Source organism: Gobio gobio (genome assembly GCF_949357685.1).
Source record: "Gobio gobio genome assembly, chromosome: 5".
Lineage (NCBI taxonomy): Eukaryota > Metazoa > Chordata > Actinopteri > Cypriniformes > Gobionidae > Gobio > Gobio gobio.
The window spans coordinates 5,884,829-5,906,618 of NC_137101.1; the positions used below are offsets into that span (position 1 = coordinate 5,884,829).

Below are 21,790 nucleotides of genomic sequence, written 5' to 3' on the forward strand. Positions count from 1 at the left end.
ATAGCTCCTCATTTGTTCATGATTAGTTCATATCTTCACTAATCATGAGTTCATGTTTAATAAACTATTAATTCATGTATTAATACATGATTATTCATGTACTGTTATTGTAAAGTGTTACCGTTTTAGTTTTGTACCCTACTAAGAATGGGAGAAAGTGCAACGTGCAATATGACGGAATAAGTCACTCCTTCTAAAGAAAAGAGCCAATCACATTCCTGCAGCTGCCATTAGAAGCCCCACTTGCGCATGTGCATTTGCTGGTTTAGCCTTAAAATATGATTTTTTTTTTCGTCATGATTTGAGCATTTAGAAACAAAATGTATGAGACAGATGTCAGATTTAGTTGGTGATTTCAAATATGAAATGTGTTCATAATTTGGAGAATCTGATGTTTCCCCATTCAAAGAGATATGAGCTGCACTTGCTTGACTGAAATAGCGTTTCTAAGATGGCCGCCGAGTGAAATGACTCGGGATGTTGATGTGTAACTCACCGGTGTACTTGCCGCCATGGAAGGTCATGGGGAAACCGGAGGCTCCGCCAGCGAAGTCGCTCATCATCACGTCAACACCGTGAGGCAGACGTCCATTGTTTGGTCTGGTGCAGTCCACCGTATTCAGGATCATGTGACCTTGAAAGGTGTTTTATTTAGAGTTTATGCAACTTATATATAGCAACGTTGTGCATTTCTGAGGGGCTTTAGCCGCTTTATTGCTGAAGATAATCTATTGTTTGTAGGTGAAAACAATTTCAACATTTTCTTACCTTATCTTTTTATTTTCACAGTGGGTCAGTAAGTTTGTTTTTTAAATACTAAAAATTGTATTTTATCAATCAAAGATCCATTAAATTGATCAAAAGTGACAGTACAGGCATTTATAATGTTACAGAAGATTTCTATTTAAAAAAAAAAAAAAGCTATTATTTTGAACTTATTCAAAGTATCCTGAAAAAAAAATGTCCACAAAAATATGAAACACTTCAACATTAATAATCAGAAATGTTTCTTGAGCAAATCATCATATTTCAATGATTTCTGAAGGATAACTGGAGTAATGATCATTGGAATAAATTACATTTAATATATTCACATAGAAACTTTTTTTTAATTGTAATGATATTTGACAATATTACTGGTTTTACTGTATTTTTGGTTGAATAAACAGAGCCTTGGTGAGCATTTCAAAAACATATTTTAAATGCTAGTGTAATTTATTATTTTTATGCATCATTAAACTCAAGTTCTGCTGATATTATAACTGCAGTTGAAGACAGTTTTAAATTGTGTTGGCTTTGAAACAGTTCAGACTGTCTTTATGAAGGTTTCACACCCTTGAATGGAAGAAAGTGTTATTGGTTTAACTTTAATTGTCCCCTGTCTTAAATGGGAGCAGTATTTACTTTATATCACATGATGAGACAGATAAAGGCAGAAGAATGCAACCAAGCCTCGTTTTATGACCTCGCTCCGTTTGTTTGATGTTACCCTTATCGTTAATTTGTTACTTATTTTGCACACTTAAAATAATAAGTAACATATATGCCTCGTTTCACAGATAGGGCGTAGATTTAGCCAAGATTAGGCCTTAGTTTTATTAGGACATTTAACAAAAAACATTACTAGTGTTCATCTTGAGACCAAACAATGGTGCTGACTTATTTTAAGATGTCAGTGCAAGTTGCTTTCAGTTAAAACATGCATTTTAGTCTGGGACTAGGCTTAAGAATCAGTCTGAATGAGCAGTTAAATACCTTTGTACTCCACGATCAAACAGGTGTCCATCTCAGGATGAACTCCGTCCATCAGAATCATAAACCTCAGGTGATCATCGACCTTTCAAATGATTCAAAAGCAGAGATAAAGAAAAGTAGGACACTTGAAAAAGAGCAAAAAGGGGCAAAAGCCACCGAATCACTTACATTCTGCCACACACCGAACGGCACCACATTGATGTTCGTTAAATTCACTCCACTTTTCTCCAGATACCTGCAACAAAATGCAAACAAACAAGTCAGATGGACTCCGGATCACAGGATTCCTCTATAGCAGGAGCCGATTCATTAAAGGGGTGATGAATTGAGAAATCCACTTTCCTTTGAGCCTTTGATATATAAAAGCTCATCGTGATATAAGAATATCCTGCAAGTTTCAGAGCTGAAAACGTCCTTGTTTGTCAAAGAAAAGCTGTTGTTGACACCAGGCCCAGAAAACACTCGATCTCATAATGTCGACCATTGACGTCATAGAATTTAGAAGCGCCGCCTCATGTCCGCCCACCGACTCGTGGAGCTAAACGGGTCGCGCTACCGAGCAATAAACATGCCGGTTCCAGCTCACATGTGTAAGACATTGGGCGTTTGTTCGCTTCATTTCACCGTGCAATCGATTGTAAACAAGATACAGGATTTGCAGACATATTGAGATTAAAACACAATGCTGTGCCTCCTATATTGGATCCGACAGGAACGGTGAAACACACTTATGTGGGTAAAACATGTTTTTATGTGTTATTAGTATTGCATTGTTAGAGATCGTTTGATATCTATTGATTACATACCTTAGCACGCGGTCACAGGCTGGAGAAGGTGATATTGGTTCATTCGTGATCAGACTCGGACTTGTAACGTTATGGGCCAGTGCTCGCAAAGCCCAACATCCCGGGGCTACGTTTCTTGTGTGTGTGTGTGTGTGTGTGTGTGTGTGTGTGTGTGTGTACGGTTCGCAGTTATATTCACTGATCGGACCGGCCAAGTAATAAAAAAATAACATTCCAATCAATTGTGGGTGGATGAGAGATGAATCATTGTGTTTGTTTGATAAAGACATTTTTCGAACCCTGTGAGCGTTTCTCCAGATGCTTTAAAAACAATCCCCATTTGTACTGACAGGGGAGCTGAAGCTCATTAAATATGCAAATCTTATCCAATCCTAGCCATGGGCGTTTACTTCCAAGTCTTCAGTGCGGCACGCCCATCAAAACCGAGCATTTTTCAGAGAGCCTCAAAACCAAGGCAGAAAATAGCCTATTACTTATTCATTATGATGTTTCTGAATGTAAAAACCACACAAACGTCATAAGTTGACCTCAGACAACAGTATAAAAAAATAAAAAAGCCAGTTCATGACCCCTTTAATGAAATCATAAAAATGTCCAACTGAAAACTTCTTAGCTGTCACGCCCTTCCTAAGCATAGATGTGCTAAGTCTGTGTTAGTGAGCACTTCTCCTTTGCCTGTTTGAGTTTCTTTCTTCTGAACACAAAAGACGATATTTTGAAGAGTGTTGGTATCCAGTTGAAAAAGAAAATGACTGGATATATACACACACACACACACACACACACACACACACACACACACACACACACACACACACACACACACACACACACACACACACACACACACACACACACACACACACACACACACACACACTTCAGTGTTTCTCCACAGAAAACATTCTCTCTGCATCAGCATTTGAATGGGGTAGTATTGTTTTTTTGTTGATTTCTTTGTCTATTGACACAATTTTAAAGCACTATGTAGTAGAGGCATGATTTTGTCTAAATAGAACTACTTTAACTTACAAGCTACTTGTAAGTTAAACTAGTTAAGCAACATTCAAGCTACCCTTTTGAAAAAATAGCTAAGTTACTATCAAAAAGCATTTTTACAATGGCATTGTTACAAATAACTGAACAATTGTTAATGAAGAATGTTATAATATTTGGGGTTTCAAGCAACATAATGCAATGTAATTATGATTTCAAAGAGAATGGGGTGAATTCAGGGTTATTGGGACACTTTTTTCCCAGTCATTTCAATGGCAAAAACTTTCAGAATCACTCGATTTTGTAAACCCAATACTTTTTTGGTTGAATAGTTGAATCTGTACTTATTTTAATAATACATTTATTTCACATCCGACCCACTGATGTCCTAAAAGCAATGCTGATGTTGAAATACAGTGAATGTAATGTAGGCTATGCAATACATTGTGCAAAAAGGGGGTTTATACGGTGGCCAAAAACAAAATTAATCATTTTGTTTTTAAATTCACTAAACTAAAAATTAAAATAAAAACAAAAGCATATGAGAATACTTGATTACCCCATAATGGTCACTTTCATCAAAATATATTTACTTGTGGGTTTAAATTTCCACCTATGGCACATTTACTGTCCAACAACAAATATTTTAGAAATATGTATATTTTAGTCCGAATTATCTTTCAGGCATTTGACTGACCAGGTTGACACTTCAGTGTGAGAAATCGGGGGTCTGGCGTCTGAAACCAATCAAATGCGTGTGTCTCACGGCCAATGCGTGAGAGTTGGCAGCTCTGGGTTTGGAACAACATGAGGTTGAGTAAATGATGGCAAAATTTACTAGAATACATTTTTGTGTGAACTATAACGATTCTTCATGGAACCATCAATGCCTTTATTTTGAATAGTGCATGAAGTCGTTTGCTCTAGAGTTCATTCTCACCAGAACACCGGCCGTGAAGTGTTTCCGACGTAAATGGGAATATCTGGACGCTTCTCGGAAAGAAGTCTCAAAGTTGGGTAGCTGATAGAAAAAAAGATGCCAAGTTAGATTTGATTTAAATGTTATATTTCATGTAATATAATATATGCAGTGGTGGATCAGACTGTAACCTCAGGTGATCTGAATGCATGTGGCTGATGTAAATGAGATCTGCCTGACTGAGTCTGTCCATGGCATCTGGCGGAGCTTCGTGAAGGAGCCACCAGCCTCTCGCAAACGCTGGTCCTGTGAGCCACGGGTCAAACATCATCATCTTGTTCCCCGCTTTAAGCTCCATACATGCGTGTGTGATGTACGTTAGCTGAAACACACACACACATACATTGAATGCATCTGCTTACCTATTTCAGCAGCTGTTTATTCAGTGGCCAATGAAAACACATAAGGTCACTTATGGGTGAACAGTTTAATTCAGTTCATGAAAGAGGAAATGTGCAAACAGCATCATCAGTTTGAGTATCAGTATGAGTTTCAGCTGCAGAATAAAGCCAACATGCTGAAATCCTTCAGAGACTTTTTTCGGAACCTGGTGCATTTTCTTCTTTAGGCATATACTGTATGATCATGGCAATTGCACTCAGATCTGCACCAAAACAATCACTTTAAGGTTGCCTGAATGAATTGGTCTCAACCTGATTGAAAACAAACTCTGGGGTGGTTCAGTTGAGGTGAGAAAGCAGTCTGACCCAATGGAGCAAATGTTATCATAATTCATAACAGGAAATGTGTCTGATTAAGTGCGTTTTTGTGGATGAGAACAAAGAGCCCGTTTTCCTCTTAAAGTGCCCCGACGGGTTTACAAAAGGTCAAAAAAACACTTTCATTTTCTCATAATATACGTTGCACATCACCACATTTTTCAACGGTTCTCAAACGACTCAATGGACGAATCAGTCTCTCTAAATCCCTCCTTTCTGAAAGCTACTCTGCTCTGATTCGGTCAGATGACCCACAATCTGTTGTGATTGGTCTACTTTCCACGATCTGACTGGAGCTTTGTTAAAAATAAAGTTCATCCATGCTTTCTTAATGTTATAATCACAAGGAAGGCAATGCGAAAACTGTGTTTTTCCACAACTTGACCTCACTGAGATGAATCAAGGAAATGTTTTTTTCTTTAATCAATGACCCCTTTGAGCCCTCAGCTTCCTGCGTTTCTTGGTCCACTATTGTGCTGTTTCCTGAGAATTTCCCCTATGTGTCCTGGAATGTATTATTACAGTGCACTATTATATTTTTAGATTTGGGAGTCGTGATCATATATGGTCTGTTTTGAGAAAATGTTGTGCATATTTATGAATGCACAGATCATTTTATTTCACCACAGACTTTTTTTTTTTTTGAGAAGATTGTTCAGATCTCTGGATAGCTTTGTTTTCACTGGAGAGACTTGAGCGGAAGCTTCATTCGCTCTCATGCATATATGAGCAGAGATTGAGATATAAAGATCTCATTTGGGTGTTGTGGCAGAAGCTCTGATGCAGGGGCGGGGCCTGGGGTGGCACGGGCCACCCCCAAAATTTAATTGGCCACCCCAAGTGCCCCCCCACCCATCAGAGTGGGAAAGTAATATGTTATTGGACTTGTCAGTATTCTTTACTAGTAGATCTAGCGGTTTTCTTAACTAAAACTATTATTTTACAGTGCATTGATTTATTTATATTTAATTGTATGCACGCAAGTGGCCACTGCACTCATACCCCAGTTGTTGCTGTGGTTGTGTAACCTCTTTTGCTACATATTTTTGATGGTTCGAATGCATACTCCTACATGTTTTACCATTTATGAACTATCTTTTATGTGCCCTATACCATCACCATTCATATCTACCCAGCACAGTCTCACAAAATCCTGTGGGAAACAAAAATAATATATTTATAATGTAATATGAATATGAATAAACACTGCTACAGCTTCTTGTTGAGCTCAAAAGCCTTTCTACTGTTGTCAGTTATGTTGGTCCATCTTGTTTAAAACTATATACAACTATGATGGAACAAATCTTGCTTGTATTGCATTTACCACAGACCATTTGCTTCTACTACTGTTGAGTAATTTGTTTTTTCATATCACATTTGAAGTTGCTCATTTTGAATTCCTTTTCACTCATTATAATACGTTTTGTTATCAATAATATGCAGTATTATTACCTCCAGTGTAGGGCTATTTATACTGGTTCACTGTTTACATGTATTTAAATATGCCACCCCTCTCTGAGTCTGTGCCCCAAGTCTGGCCCCCCCACGAAAAATTGTCTTGACCCGCCCCTGCTCTGATGGCTAATGAAGGGCTGAGAGCTCGGATCATGAATGAGTGTGATTTACCGTGATCTCTCCGGCGTGTAGCTCTTGTGCGTTTCTGGGATCTGTGGTCCAGGGGTCTGGAGGATTCAACTCAATCAGCTCTAAACTACCATCACTGTCTGACAGCACTGCCTCTACACACACACACACACAAACACACACATACAATAAGACAATCACAGTCTGCGCTAACAGGAAACTTTATCCAAACTTCTGGTTTCCCTCAAAGTTCTGAACAAACATTCTTCCAGTATCCAAAATAATGTTCAGTCAGAGTCATCAGTTGTTCTCAAAACGTTATCACAAAAATGTTATTTAGACATCGTTCATTAATTAAATTAATTTTTTTTTTATAGTTTGTCAATAGCTGTTTCCATCACCCTGTTTTAGGGTTTCCATCACCCTGTTTCATTATAAAGTATCGCATCAGAAACAAGTGATGGTAAAGCAAAAAATAAAAACTTGTGCGAAAAAGAGCGAATAATGGGAGATGGAAACGCTTTTGCCGAATAAATTCTGACGCAGCGAACGTTAAACCCATGTGACTAATCGTCTGTTCTCCCCCTGTGTTAATGACAATCTAAGTGTGTGTAGAAGGGGCGATTTAGGGGCTCAGCCCCCAGTGAGGGTATGGGAAAAAAATGGTAACACTTTAGTTTAGGGTCCAATTCTCACTATTAACTAGTATCTTAGTATGCATATTAGGATATTGGCTGTTTATTATTACTTATAAAGCAAATAGTAATGCCTTATTCTGCATGACAATATTGTACATCCCTTAATCATACAATATAGGCAGGTTTATCATCACTGAGATCCGAAATGTGAGGTAGTTAGGGGGGTTTCGGGGGCAAGCATGGCCCTTCGAGAAATTTTTTATTTCTATGATCTACATTTGTGCATTTTAAGATGTTCTGAACGCCAAAAAATGTGATAACAACAGCTTGAAAACCATGTCAGTGGGCAGATACGATTGATAAAGCTTTTCTATTTTTGTCAGTGAAGACAGTAAACATATGTTTAACTGATATTTATATGTTTTTTTTAATCATTTTCATAGACATGTTAATTTATGGAAGGCTACCAGGAAAGCTAGGTAATTAAATGTATTAAATTAATTCACAATATGCCCACATTCATTACTAATCTTATGCCCAATACAGGCTGAAAAAACTGAGCTTTTTTATTTACTGAGAGCTACACATGGAATTATTCATTTACAATATGCATTGATTACTATGCCTAATCTGAAGGAAATGGCTTTGTTAATATTTCTTGTTTGTTAATTATATTATAAATGACATTACATAGGCCTATTTCAAATCAAAATGGCGAAATTAGACACAAGTTTATTCATTTGCCTGAATATTTTTGTCATTTGTTTAACATTTCTGATTAAAGAAGCAGCTGTAAAATATGAAATGTTTAGTTTAGCTACTTAACTATCTCGCACTTGACGTCGAGTAGTGCTGCTAAAATTTGCGCTCCGCCTCAGCAGCGTCTGTGTGTACATAAAGCCCGCCTACTCTGGCTGAAGCCCCGCCTAGTGACGCCCATGGTGTGTACAGATTTGTTTTTTGCAAATCACTAAACCTTCTTGTGTTTTATTAATAATGTATAATGCTTTTATTTTGTCTTTTTTTATAACTGTCTGTCTATTAAGCCTCATTACAGCGTGGGAGAAAATGGGAGGAAAACGCTTAAAGGGTTAGTTCACCCAAAAATGCAAATTCTGTCATTAATTACTCACCCTCATGTCGTTGGACACCCGTAAGACCTCCGTTCATCTTCAGAACAGAAATGAAGATATTTGAGTTGAAATCTGATGGCTCTGAAAGGCCTCCATTGGCACAATGCACTTTACACTCTCAAGACCCTTAAAAGGCACTAAAGACGTCGTTACAAAGTCCATCTCACTACAGTGGTTCTACAATAACTTTATGAATCGGCGACAATAGTTTTTGTGCGCAAAAAAACCCTAAATAACGACTTATATAGTGATGACAATTTCAAAACACGGCATCATGAAGCTTCGAAGCGTTATGAATCAGTGAGACGAATCATGATTCGGATCGCGTGTCAAACCGCCAAACTGCTGAAATTTGCCGATCCAAACCGCTGAATCGACTCAATGATTCATAACGCTTCTAAGCTTCATGATGCCGTGTTTTGAAATCGTCATCACTATATAGGCCGTTATTTAGGGGTTTTTTGCACACAAAAACTATTCTCATCACTCCATAAAGTTATTGTAGAACCACTGTAGTGAGATGGACTTTGTAACGACGTCTTTAGTACCTTTGATGGGTCTTGAGAGTGTAAAGTGCATTGTGCCAATGGAGGCCTTTCAGAGCCATCAGATTTCAACTCAAATATCTTCATTTGTGTTCCGAAGATGAACGGAGGTCTTACAGGTGTCGAACGACATGAGGGTAAGTAATTAATGATACATTTTCATTTTTGGGTGAACTAACCCTTTAACGTAAAATTAGTCTGTTTTTCTGTACAATATATGCTTTATTAGTTTGGTGTTTTAATATCACTTTCTTAAGCCACCTTAACGTTTTTCACGTCAAGGTTAAGCTGAGGGAGTTTTATTTTAGCACCATTTTTCGCATTTGTTTGTTTTTTCTTTTTTGCGAACTTTGAAAAGATTCACTTCTCATTTGGAAGGAAACCCAGCTAATGTTACTACTTCAGAGAACATTTGAAACATGTTATATATATATATATATATATATATATATATATATATATATATATATATATATATATATATATATATATATATATATATATATATATATATATATATATATATATATATATATATATATATATATATAGGCTATATGTCAATAAATAATAAAGTCAAGAAAGGTTCAAAATGGGGTTTTCAAAGCGAAGCATTCAGTAAAGCATTCTAAAAAATAACCTTTTTTATTGAAAAACATTTTGAAAATCTAAAGAACTTTTTGTGAAGTGCAACGATTCCATGGATGTTAAAGGTTCTTCGTGGAGCCATAGATGCCAATATGCCAAGAGCCTTTATTTTTAAAAGTGCATGAAGTCATTTTCATTGCTCTCTTTTTAAATAACAATGATTTTACCGAGTTCATCTTGCATGAAGCTGTCTGGAGGGTTGACGTACTCCATGGTGGCCACGTTAAGTTTCCAGTAGTGTTTAGTGCAGCGCACTGTCCTGTTACACAAATACATACACACAATTTAATCATTCATAATAAATAGTTACAGTATTAAATTGTAAAACTTCCTGCTCTATGTTTGTCAACTAAATTATAATAATAATGCATTTTACATCAAAAATACAGTACATTTAAATAAAATATTATTACAATTTAAAGAACTGTTTTCTGTTTTAATGTATTTTAAAATGTAATTTATTCCTGTCATGGAAAAGCTCAATTTTCAGCATCATTAATCCAGTCATCAGAGTCACATGATCCTTCAATAAACAATTATTGCACAAAATGCACCTGTGGAACACTAATGGTTTACAGGCGAAAGAATATTAATGTCACAGTCCCAATAACTTAGGACATTAAACAAGTGCCATTAAATAGTGTGTGTGTGTATGGGGCCTCCATGGCACATCCCACAGATGCTCGATTGGATTGAGATCAAGTCAACACCTCAAACTCGTTGTTGTGTCTCCTCAAACCATTCCTGGAGCATTTTTGCTTTGTGGCGGCGCATTATCTGCTGAAAGAGCCACAGCCACCAGGGAATACCGTCTCCATGAAAGGCTGTACATGGTCTCAACAATGCTGAGGCAGGTGGTGCGTGTCAAAGTAACATCCACATGGATGGCAGGACACAAGGTTTCCCAGCAGAACATTGGCCAAAGCATCACTGCCTCCGCCGCCACGCCTTCTTCCCATAGTGCACCTGTGCCATGTGTTCCCCAGGGTAGTGACGCACACACACCCGGCCATCCACGTGATGTAAAAGAAAACGTGATTCATCAGATCAGGCCACCTTCTTCCATTGCTCCGTGGTCCAGTTCTGATGCTCACGTGCGTTAACAGAGTTAGTATCGCTATCATGTTAGAACCGGTGAATGTGGTTTACAGTTTTCAGAAAGACAATGATGTCACGTGTGAAGCTCGCAGCAGTGAGTGTGTTTGCGGTCCAAATAGCTCAATATGAGAGGCAACGAGAAACGCAAAGACATGGAATAAAACCCCATCATGTTTTAAAGAAGAGTGGCTTGATTAAGTGGTGGAAATAACAGATGATGGACACAGCACGGTAAAACAGGCATTTACAGTTACACACCCCATAAGTGTAGCATGCAAACTCAAAACACCAAAGTAACACACAACAGTTTAACACATAACAGATGATGGACACAGCATGGAAACAAAACAGACATTTACAGTTACACCCACCACAAGTGTAGTGTGTTAACTCTAAACACCAAAGTAACACATCAGTTTAAAAAGATGTGTGTGTGTGTGGTTTGGGTTTCAGTGATGTTCACATGTTCCCTTGAACTAGCTATTAGATCTATTTAATTACTTCAGTTAGTTTTTTTAAAACAAATTGAAGCATTTAAACTGATATAATATACTATCAGTTTAAATACCTCCATTAGTTTTTATATTATATTATAGGCTATTATAATTTTAGTATAGTGTAAGCTTAATAAAGAATTTATCTCACAAGGGGATTGTTTAGGGATCCTTGCCATTAAAACGTTTGAAAACCCCTGATATAGAAAATCTTGGAAATCCATAAGCAATAAACAAACATTTAATATAGATGGTTTATGCTGCCTGTCGCCAATAAATGACTGTACAAAAACACATTAAAGGGGTGGTAAAACACATTCTTTTGAAGGCTTGACTGTGTTTGTGGGGTGCACTGTAACATGTGTTCATGCTTTGTTTTAAAAAAAATTGCCTTATTTTTCATATATTTGACCTTTATTCTACACTGCTCTGTCCCTCCTTGTAAAACGGTCTGATGCTTTCCGGGTTGTATGAAGCCAGTCCCTCAAAAATACGCAGTGGGCACTGATTGGTTAGCTGGCCCAGTGTGTTGTGATTCGCTAAACGCCTAGTGCACGTATGTCGGAAACGTCACGCCCCTTACCTGGAGGCTGTGCTTGCTTTGGTCAGTGTTAGAAACAACGGCGTCAATAAAACCATATGAGCCCGAATCAGATCCAGAACATTTGAGTGAAGATGATCGAGCAGAACCTGTTCAGTCCTCAAGAGTAAAGACTGCGGATCTATAATGATCGCTACTGAATGGCACTTTAACTTTTGTATTTTTAGAATGATTACAGCCAAATATCTGTCGCAAGAACTAACCCAAAACCAACACTAAGCACTGGCTTTACTAGTAAGTTAGCCAAATCACACACAGAACCATGTTTAGCAAGCCTGTAGATAAACAATACATAAAAGCTCTAATCAAAGAATCATTTACACTAATGTCAGGTTCGCTGTTGAGATTTTAACGTTAGTGTTTGTAATGTTAGGTGTTCGTCGGATAACGTTAAGTATGAATGAGCATTTAACAGACTGGTTTGCAGAACAGCGCTGTCATCTGTTTACTTCCTTGCTACAACATATTACAGGAAAACACATCGATGAAAAATAAATCAGACTTACAGGTTGTGGCCCGTGAACAGCTTCTGTTTGTAAATCCAGCTTTCAGGACAAGCCGTTGTGCATATCCTGTATTGAACTCGCGAAGTTTGTGTTGTCCTCCGTGAAATGTGCAGCGCGCGCGTCGTGCATCCACGCACCGGCAGTGTTTTTTTCACGCAGCTGACGTTGTGCAAATCTGGCATTGAAATCGCGAAGACGGTGGATGTTTTCCTCTGTTAGATGTGCTGCAGGAAGCCCCGCGCGCGCCTGATTCCCCGCTGACTCAAACACACGTGCATATAACATGCTGTATGTTAAACGCTCTGCAACGCACCCCCGTCCCAAGGAAGGCTGAACAGAGCAAGTACCCCAGACCTGCAATCCGGATGAAAATAACAGCGTTTCCTCGGCATCGCGGCAACAACACTCCAGCCTAACTAACTTATACCACAACAGCGCCGCGATACAAAATGGCCTCACCCCCCTTATTTAATATTCTCGGAGGAGGGGTTTATGTAAATATTGAGCCTGATGATGTCACCAACCCTGGAGGAATGTGTGTAGTCGCCTTCTGGCCGTTTGCTGTAGTCCTTAGAAATTGATTTCTTTAAAAGCAAATATCTCCCTTTTCTTTAAACTTTGAACGTTGTAACTTTGCAGATGTTGTTTATGCTCAAGCAGCAACATTACACGCTAGCTAAAGTTAGAATAGTGAAATCGTGGTTTACCACCCCTTTAAGATCCATCTCAGTGTAACCGCTTAATTATTTTCATATTATATTATAAAGAATTGAACTGTCCTGGGTGAGATTTTTATAGTATTTCTTGGTAAAGAAGACTACAGTTAACAGCACTGTAAAATGTGCTTAATTTAGTGACTTCTGAATTAACTGTTTTTTATTTTATTTAATATATCACTAAGTTACATCAAGGGTTAAATTGAATAGAAATGGCATATTAAAGTTAAAAGTTATAACTGCATGATGAAACCACTTTTTTTGTGTGTGCATTTACATACGCTGTACAGGTAAAGAATGTTTTTGCTCAGGTGACTAAAATGTCCGCCCAATAGAGAAAAGTTTTGCTCAGCGAGAAAAGAAATTAGAGGGAGCATTGCCCATGACCCTGTCGCCGGTTCTCCACTGTTCCTTCCTTGGAGCACTTTTGATAGAGACTGACCACTGCAGAGGACCACTGTACCGGGAACACCCCACAAGAGCTGCAGTTTTGGAGATGCTCTGACCCAGTCGCAATTACTCAACATTTTTTACATTAATTACTTATATTATCACAATTTGGCCTTTGTCAAACTCGCTCAAATCCTTACGCTTGCCCATTTTTCCTGCTTCTAACACATCAACTTTGAGGACAAAATGTTCACTTGCCGCCTAATATATCCCACCCACTAACAGGTGCCGTGATGAAGAGATAATCAGTGTTATTCACTTCACCTGTCCTTGTAAATATATATATTGTTCTTATTTCTGTTCAAATGAGTTTAGATTTACTCACCTGCCGTCCATGTCCTCTATGTCTTTAATGAAGAGTCCTCCCTGGTGTTTGCACTGGTTTCTACACGCTCGTAGTTTGTCTTTGGCTTTGTAAATGATGTAACATTTGCCATCCTCTGGGTTTTTCTTGAAGTTAATTCCATCTTTCAGCGTCTGGACGTCTTCAGCCTGCAGTCGCAGGACCGTCTTTGAGACCTGAGATGTCATTGTGCTCCAGCGGCCTCAGATCTAGAGATGAGCGGTTCGTCAGTTTATTGGCAGATCTTATATAATATAATAAGTATAATAAGTTCTTAGTTTGAGATTCAGTTTTAAGCTCAGCAGAAGATTGTTGATCATATGTATTGTTGACAACATTTCCACCTGTTTAACCCTGAAGTCTCTAATTGTATCCCTTAAAACTTTTCTTTGATCACCAAAATGACATTTTTGACACACCCTTGCTTCATTTAATATACGCGGATCCATGAATATCCTCCTGGGACCTACGAATAGACTTTTGTCCACTGTAGTCATACATGTCCTCTCTGACATCATACATGTCACAGTCTGGATGTCCTGTAAAGAGCACATTCGGGGCTTTGCAGAGATACCAAATGTTTGGAGGTTTCACCAGGACAACAAATTCTTCTTGGTCTTTAAAAACGGCTGACATTAATGTTTAGCACTCTTATGGAAATATTTTTGTAATTATAATTTAAATCGGATTAATTTTCAAATAGTTTGTTATAAATCAACATCTCAGGAAAATGTTATGAGGTTTCTAATCAAAATATGACTTTCTGTTACAAAACAGGGCATTGATTTCATAAATGTCCACTGTAGAGGATGGCAGGACTTAAATCATGTTTATCAGGCATTTTGGAGACATAACAAGTGAATAGGGAAAGAAATTGCATATCAATATTCCTATGAAATATTAGATATTATTATGAAAATGTTGCCAATTATTACTCCCATTTTTACACTTCTTTTTTCATTACATTATACATGCCTATACATGCAATTTCATGTCATTTTATTTTTTTTAACAACTGAGTCCTGGTGTCAACAACAGAGGACATATCATAACATATGAATAAAATCTAATTTTTCCAAAAAAAATTTTTTTCCCCCATTTGTTTCTTATGCTCTAAACAATGTAATGACATGAAAAAATACTACATAAAAAAAAAAAAATCAGATTTTTTTTCTGGGTCACAGGAGGATATGCAAATTAGCCCACGCCCACTCACTCACATCAATCGCTCAACTGTAGTAAATGCAGTGGCAAGTGGAAATATTTTTTGATTCAGCCATATATGCTTGAACCAGAAACTGATTAAGAAGAATAGGAAGAGTGAGTTATACAGGCTCAAATACATGGCGATTTATCAGAATGGTAATGCATTAGGGTTATGTATCGTTCTCTACGATGAATTAATATGATAATCCTTTTGCTTGACTACGTTATCAAACAGCTAATAATGCATTTCTAATATTACACAAACCATGCTCCTGTTCCTCATCTCAGTCTGTCTTCTATAAATCAGCTTTGAAAATCGTAGAACATCAGTGGAGAAAGGCGTATAGTTCATCATAACAATGGAATATACATCATATACATAATTCACCCGCTATATTGCACAGAAGAATATACCGGGATAACCCGGCTTATCTTGACTCCCTTGCGTCAGAGAATAATTAATGATATGCTAAAGCCCCCCCCCCCCCCCCCCCCCCCCCCTTGTGACGTGATTGGTTACAAGGTAGTTTGTGACTTCCGAAACACCAGTGATTACAAATACGTCTTTTTTCGCTGCAGTTTAAAGGAGAAAATACTCAGCAATGGTGTTAAAAACACCACTTAGACATATAAACAACTAGCCTAGAAATCTAGACGCACCCTAGCGGCAGCAAATATAATTTGTAGTCAGTGTAGTCTAGCAACTCTCCGTTGGCTTGCAAGCTGGAAAAACCAAACTCTAGTCTGGCCAATCACATCGTGTATAGAGTCGGTGGGCGGGGCTTAACATAATGACGGCAGAGTTGCGGCGGTTCTACGTGCTACTTGAAAACAAAGAAGCTGGCGAACAGCGGCCTTTCAAATCGGCTTTGGCCGCGACTTTGAGTTTAAGCTTTTCTTTGAGAAAAGAACAAAGAACGGCACTGAAGTAATTCTTAAAAAAGGAAGATGTGTTCTGAGTTATGCCGACCGGATACAACAAAAGTTTAATCTATCAACTAGCTCAGCTTCACCTTCTTCATTGCTCTGGTTGTAGCGCTATACTGCGTGCAGAGAATTTGAAAGACAACCGTTTATCCCGCCCCTCGGATTGAGTCCTGCCAATGGTTTTGTTCCCAGACCCAACATCTTGATGTGGGTCTGGCTTGTCGGGCTAATAAATAACATTAAAAACTTGATATTCACCACAGAGGATCTTTAAAATCTTAAAGGATTAGTTCACCAAAAAGAGTGAAATTACCCCATGATTTACTCAAGCCATCCTTGGTGTATATGACATTCTTCTTTCAGACGTATACAATCAGAGTTATATTAAAAAATGTCCTGGCTCTTCCAAGCTTAATAACGGCGGTGAATGGCAGCCCAAAATTTGAAGCCTGTCAGTCCGTCGGAAGCTAGATATTTTACTTCATAAACTTTTAAATATGGATACTTTTCTTACACAAATGCAAGGCTTTTATTAACCCAGAGCCAGAGCCATGCGGAGCACGTTTATAATGGATGGATGCACTTAATTGTAAAGCTTGGATTAGCCAGGACATTTTTTTATATTTTTCCGATTGTATGTCATATACACCTAGGATGGCTTGAGGGTTAGATTAGATTAGATTAGATTCAACTTTATTGTCATTACACAAGTACAAGTACAAGGCAACGAAATGCAGTTTAGGTCTAACCAGAAGTGCAATAGCAGCAAGTGCAGGATATACAACGTTTGCATAAGTGCAGGACATGGATATGTACTGAATATGTATAAATATGTATAAATAGAGAGACGTTATTACTATAAACAGAACTGAATTTACAGGTGAATATGTACAGTGAATAAATATACAGATGGCTATTACTATAAACAGAATTTACAGGTGAATATGTACTATGAATACAATATACAGATGGCTATTACTATAAACAGAATTTTACAGATAGAGGTAAACAATAATATGTTAGGCTAATATGAGGAATAGCAGTGGATTAGGGTAGTGCAATAAATTATGGACAGAGCTATCCGGAAAAAAAAAGTGTAAAGTGCAGTGGAAAGTGGTTGCATATTACAGTTAGAAGTACAGTGCAAAATGCAAATGTAAACATTGGTACTATAAATACAGTCGGCAGTGCAAATGAGCATAATCCAGTTAAGATATGGCAGTGCAAGATGCATATGTAAACAGTTGTTACTGTGATAAACAGTCGGTAGTGCAAATAACAAAGTGAAGGAAGATGTGGGTGAGGGTGAGTATATTATGGGATCATTTTCATTTTTGGTTGAACTATCCCTTTAGTTTCAGTTGCTGCCATAAATTAATATAATCAACTTGGTTGTACAAGTCATTTCAACTTTCAACTAGAAACTGACTATAGTTGAATCTCGTATAACTTCAACTATTCTCGTAAAAAAGTTTAAATTGCTTAATTTAAAGGCAAAGGTATTTTTTGTCACGACTAATTGATCTTATCATTTTTTGCAGATGGTGCAGGGCAGGCATGCTTCATACATGGTGGTTTTAAAGCACGATTGGCTTGTCATGACTTACTGAACTTGTCATTTTTTGCAAATGGTGCAGGGCAGGCTTGCTTCATACATGATGGTTTTAAAGCATGATTGGTTTCAAGATTGGTTTTATATACATATACACACACACACACACACACACATATATATATATATATATATATATATATATATATATATATATATATATATATATATATATATATATATATATATATATATATATATATATATATATATATATATAAATATATTGAAATCTAATCTAATTGAAATCTATAGATGCAAACAGATGTGATAAAATAAACACTTGAAAATGTATTTTAGAGTTACAGAAGCAAAATCTCAAAATTGACCAGTGCATGAATGTCGTTTCTTGCCTAATGTTTTCAAAAACTCTTCAAATTATGACAAATAAAATATTTTAATCATTTCACAGTTTTATATATACACAGTTATAAATGGAGGAACATTACCGTTGTGATGTCCTGATGTCTGCTGTAAATGTGAGGAGGCAGTGGCTTTTATCAGTTCAGTGACTTGTTCGTTTACTTTTATCCAAGTCATTTCAGGAAAAGGGTGTAACCATCACATAAGCGCGCGGGGGGGGAAATGCGGTTGAGTAACTGTGCTGTGTTTTTGAGTCAATTTAAACCGTTGTCTACATCAAAAAGACTGAAAAGAGTAGTGTGTCACATTTCTTGTCACTGCACTGACATGAGCACAGAAATTGCTCATTGAGTAAAGCCAGTTAAGCAACATACTGAACATTAATACAGTACATGTAGACACAAATGTATAGAAATGTACCAATTTAAGCTCAATTTGTTTGGGTGAATGCAAAGTTTCTTGGAGGAAGGCAAACATTTTGCAAATGAACAGTAGTGGATATTAATTGTGCTTTATGTAAAATGTATTTACTTTATATTAGGTATGTGCTTGCATGACAGCAAACATCTGATCTTGGTGGAAGGGTTAGGGTTAGGCCACACTGCCCGTCCAGACCCCTGCCAAGAGGGGAGGCAAAGCCAAGGGCAAACAACCCGGAGATGGAGGGGACTGCTCTTCAGGAGATGGTGACTGCACCACTCCTTCCCCCGGCCGGGTGGAGAATCTTTTTTCATCTGGTCCTCGGAGGGCTCGGAGAGCTGTGGCCTGTGAAACACCGGAGCACACCCATCCTCCCCCTTCGCCAGCGGGCAGCAGTGGACGGCTCGAGGACGCGGCCAGGCCTCCTCACGTACCCTCTGCCCACCCGTGGAATCAGATAAGTGTTGCATAGCACACTCACACCCCACTGCAGATCGCCTCCACAAGACAATCGCCCCAGCCCAGTACCTGTATTCCACCTCGCTGCCCCACGGTGGGTACGCCGGTGATCCCTTTGGTCCCGCTTGTACGGTCTTTTCGAGCCTGGCTTGAGCTCCCCAGTCCATCTCGCTAGCTTACTTGGACCATCAGGCTCAGCTATGTGATTCAGTTCGCCCGGCGTCCCCCCAGGGTTCATTGGCGTCCTATTCACTTCGGTGAACGCCGCAGATGCCCATGTTCTGCGTGCGGAGATCGCAATCCTACTAGCGAAGGACGCGATAGAGCCGGTCCTGCTCACCGTTATAAAGACAGGGTTTTACAGCCCGTACTTCATTGTACCAAGAAAACGGGTGATTTACGGCCAATCTTGGACCTGCAAGTTCTGAATCGGGGGCCTATACAAGTTACCGTTCAAGATGTTCATGCAGAAATGCATTTTCGAATGCATCCGTCCCCGAGCGATCGACCCGAAAGACGCGTACTTTCATGTCTCGATTCTTCCTAAACACAGGCCGTTTCTGCTTTTTGCGTTCGAGGGTTGAGCATATCAGTACAAAGTCCTGCCCTTCGGGCTGTCCCTGTCCCCCCGTGTCTTCACGAAAGTCGCGGAGGGGGCCCTTGTGCCCATGAGAGAACAAATCGTCCGTATTCTCAACTATCTCTACGACTGGCTCATTCTAGCACAGTCCAGGGATCAGTTGTGCGAACACAGTGACCTGGTGATAAGACACCTCAGCCAGTTGGGTCTTCGGGTCAACAAGCTCTCACTAGCTGCGCTCCCGGGAGAGTGGCGACTCCACCCCCAGCTTTTGTAGGGATTCCTATTTGTCGATCTCCGACAAGGCGTTGGAAATTACCAACTAAATGAGAACGTCTCGATTACGTATGTAACCCTTGTTGCATGCCAATGTCCATTGGCTAGCTTAGTTACACTCGAACAAGATTGGCTCTCGCCAGCGAGATTCCTATTCGTCGGTCTCCGACGTGGCGTCTCCATTCCCTTCTTCAGGGAATTAGGGTTACATATACGTAATTGAGACATTACTGCACTAAGTTATTGCTCACTGAACAAAGCAACATGCTTCATAATATAAGTACATGCAGTTTTTCACAACCTAACCATAAGCTCTACTCTTTTGCACAATTGACCTATCTGTAAGCCCCGCCCCCCTTAGTTACTGTTGCTAACTCGGACAAACAAACAGAGTTGCTATATCTTACAATGTACAGCTGTCAGTGTGAAAACCTTATCCCAAGATGTTTTTGGACACAGATTGTAGCGGATATCCCGTCCGAATGATGGCCAAACTTAACTGATGTTTTATCAAGTTTATTGCATCGTTATTCACTCCAAAAAATCATCGTAAGAGCTGAACAAACAAAGCATAAGAAGTGCGCATTAACGTCTCATTCACAAACTCTCTCTCTACGTTGCATTACCATTAACATACACAGCAAATTACACAAAAACACTCACACAACTATAAGTAAACAAACATACACACAGAGCTTATGCCTTTTCGAGGGTGCAGTTAATAACTGGTAAACTTTGTATCTGCAAAACAACTCTGATAAACTGCGAGTGCGAGCTCTTCCTTTCGTTACCCGGAGACTATAATACCCATCAAAATAGGAGTCCTCCTTAGTAGGACAGATAATGTAGACCTTAAACATATCTAAAATTAAATTAATTTACATATAACCAGTTTAATATGGAGAGGCACGGAAATGTAGACCTACAGTGTTAACGTTACATGACGTGAGATCAGTTAGTTATTACAGTTGTATGTTAGCAGGGACTTTAATCGTAACTTAACGAGAGTGTGATAAACAGAAAATCCTCTCAGGATCCCTGGAGTCAGTGTTACAGTACCTCAGGCACGACATTTTAGCATTTTTGTAGCATAAACACCATCAAACCGATGAGAGCTTCGGATTTTCCAATGCATCTCTATGGCGCTGAAGCCTAAAGATGTCCGAGTTCCGGTCCAACTGATACTCAACTGCTATTGGCTCATCTGCGTTCGAGGGGAGGGGTTTACCGATAGGTCAATTACCTCGGTGCTCTGATTCGAAATGTATAATTATTATAATGTATTAATTATAATGTATTAAAATATATCAAAATAATTTGCATTAAATTCCTGACATCTGAACATTGGATAAAGCCAAAATACTTGTTTGATTAAAATTTTTTACATAGGGGATATTTTGGAACTCTATCTCTTTTATCAATCCATAAATCAGAAAATACTGTCAACATTTTCACCTTATTTTAAGAAATGAACTATTAAATATGTAAATTTTAACTTATGGCAAATGTTACATGGTATTTCTTCTCACTGCACTGATATGAGCACAGAAATTGCTCATTGAGTAAAACAGGTTAAAGGGTTAGTTCATCCAAAAATTAAAATTAGTCCATGATTTACTTTCCCTCAAGTCATCCTAGGTGTATATGACATTCTTCTTTCAGACAAACACAATTTGAGTTATATATTAAAAAAGTCCTGGCTCTTCCAAGCTTTATAATGACAGTGACTTGTTGGGTAATTTTTGAAGTCCATCACCCATCATAAAAATGCATCTATGCATCATAAAAGTGCATCTATGCATCATATAACTGCTCCACGCGGCTCCGGGGGGTTAATAAAGGCCTTCTGAAGCGAAGGGGCGCATTTGTGTAAGAATAAAGTTTATAAAGTTTTAAATATGGTTATTTTTCTCACACAAACGCATAACTTTGCTTA

General features: G+C 38.4%; 1 protein-coding gene across 3 annotated transcripts in view; it reads right to left on the reverse strand.

Annotated features, from left to right (window-relative positions):
- cmah (cytidine monophospho-N-acetylneuraminic acid hydroxylase) overlaps positions 1-21,790 on the reverse strand; it is a 45,605-nt gene that overhangs the window by 15,346 nt on the left and 8,469 nt on the right. For 2 of the 3 annotated variants that reach the window (XM_079816433.1, XM_079816435.1), the window contains exons 2-9: positions 13,994-14,220; positions 9,971-10,062; positions 6,882-6,994; positions 4,668-4,858; positions 4,498-4,578; positions 1,924-1,990; positions 1,756-1,837; positions 497-634 (exon numbers count right to left, since the gene is read on the reverse strand). In XM_079816433.1, the coding sequence (XP_079672559.1) occupies positions 497-634; positions 1,756-1,837; positions 1,924-1,990; positions 4,498-4,578; positions 4,668-4,858; positions 6,882-6,994; positions 9,971-10,062; positions 13,994-14,199 (970 nt within the window). In that variant the 5' untranslated portion in view covers positions 14,200-14,220. Of the gene's footprint in view, positions 1-496; positions 635-1,755; positions 1,838-1,923; positions 1,991-4,497; positions 4,579-4,667; positions 4,859-6,881; positions 6,995-9,970; positions 10,063-13,993; positions 14,221-18,205; positions 18,290-21,790 lie in introns of those variants that run through there. The other variant, XM_079816434.1, reaches the window with a different exon arrangement.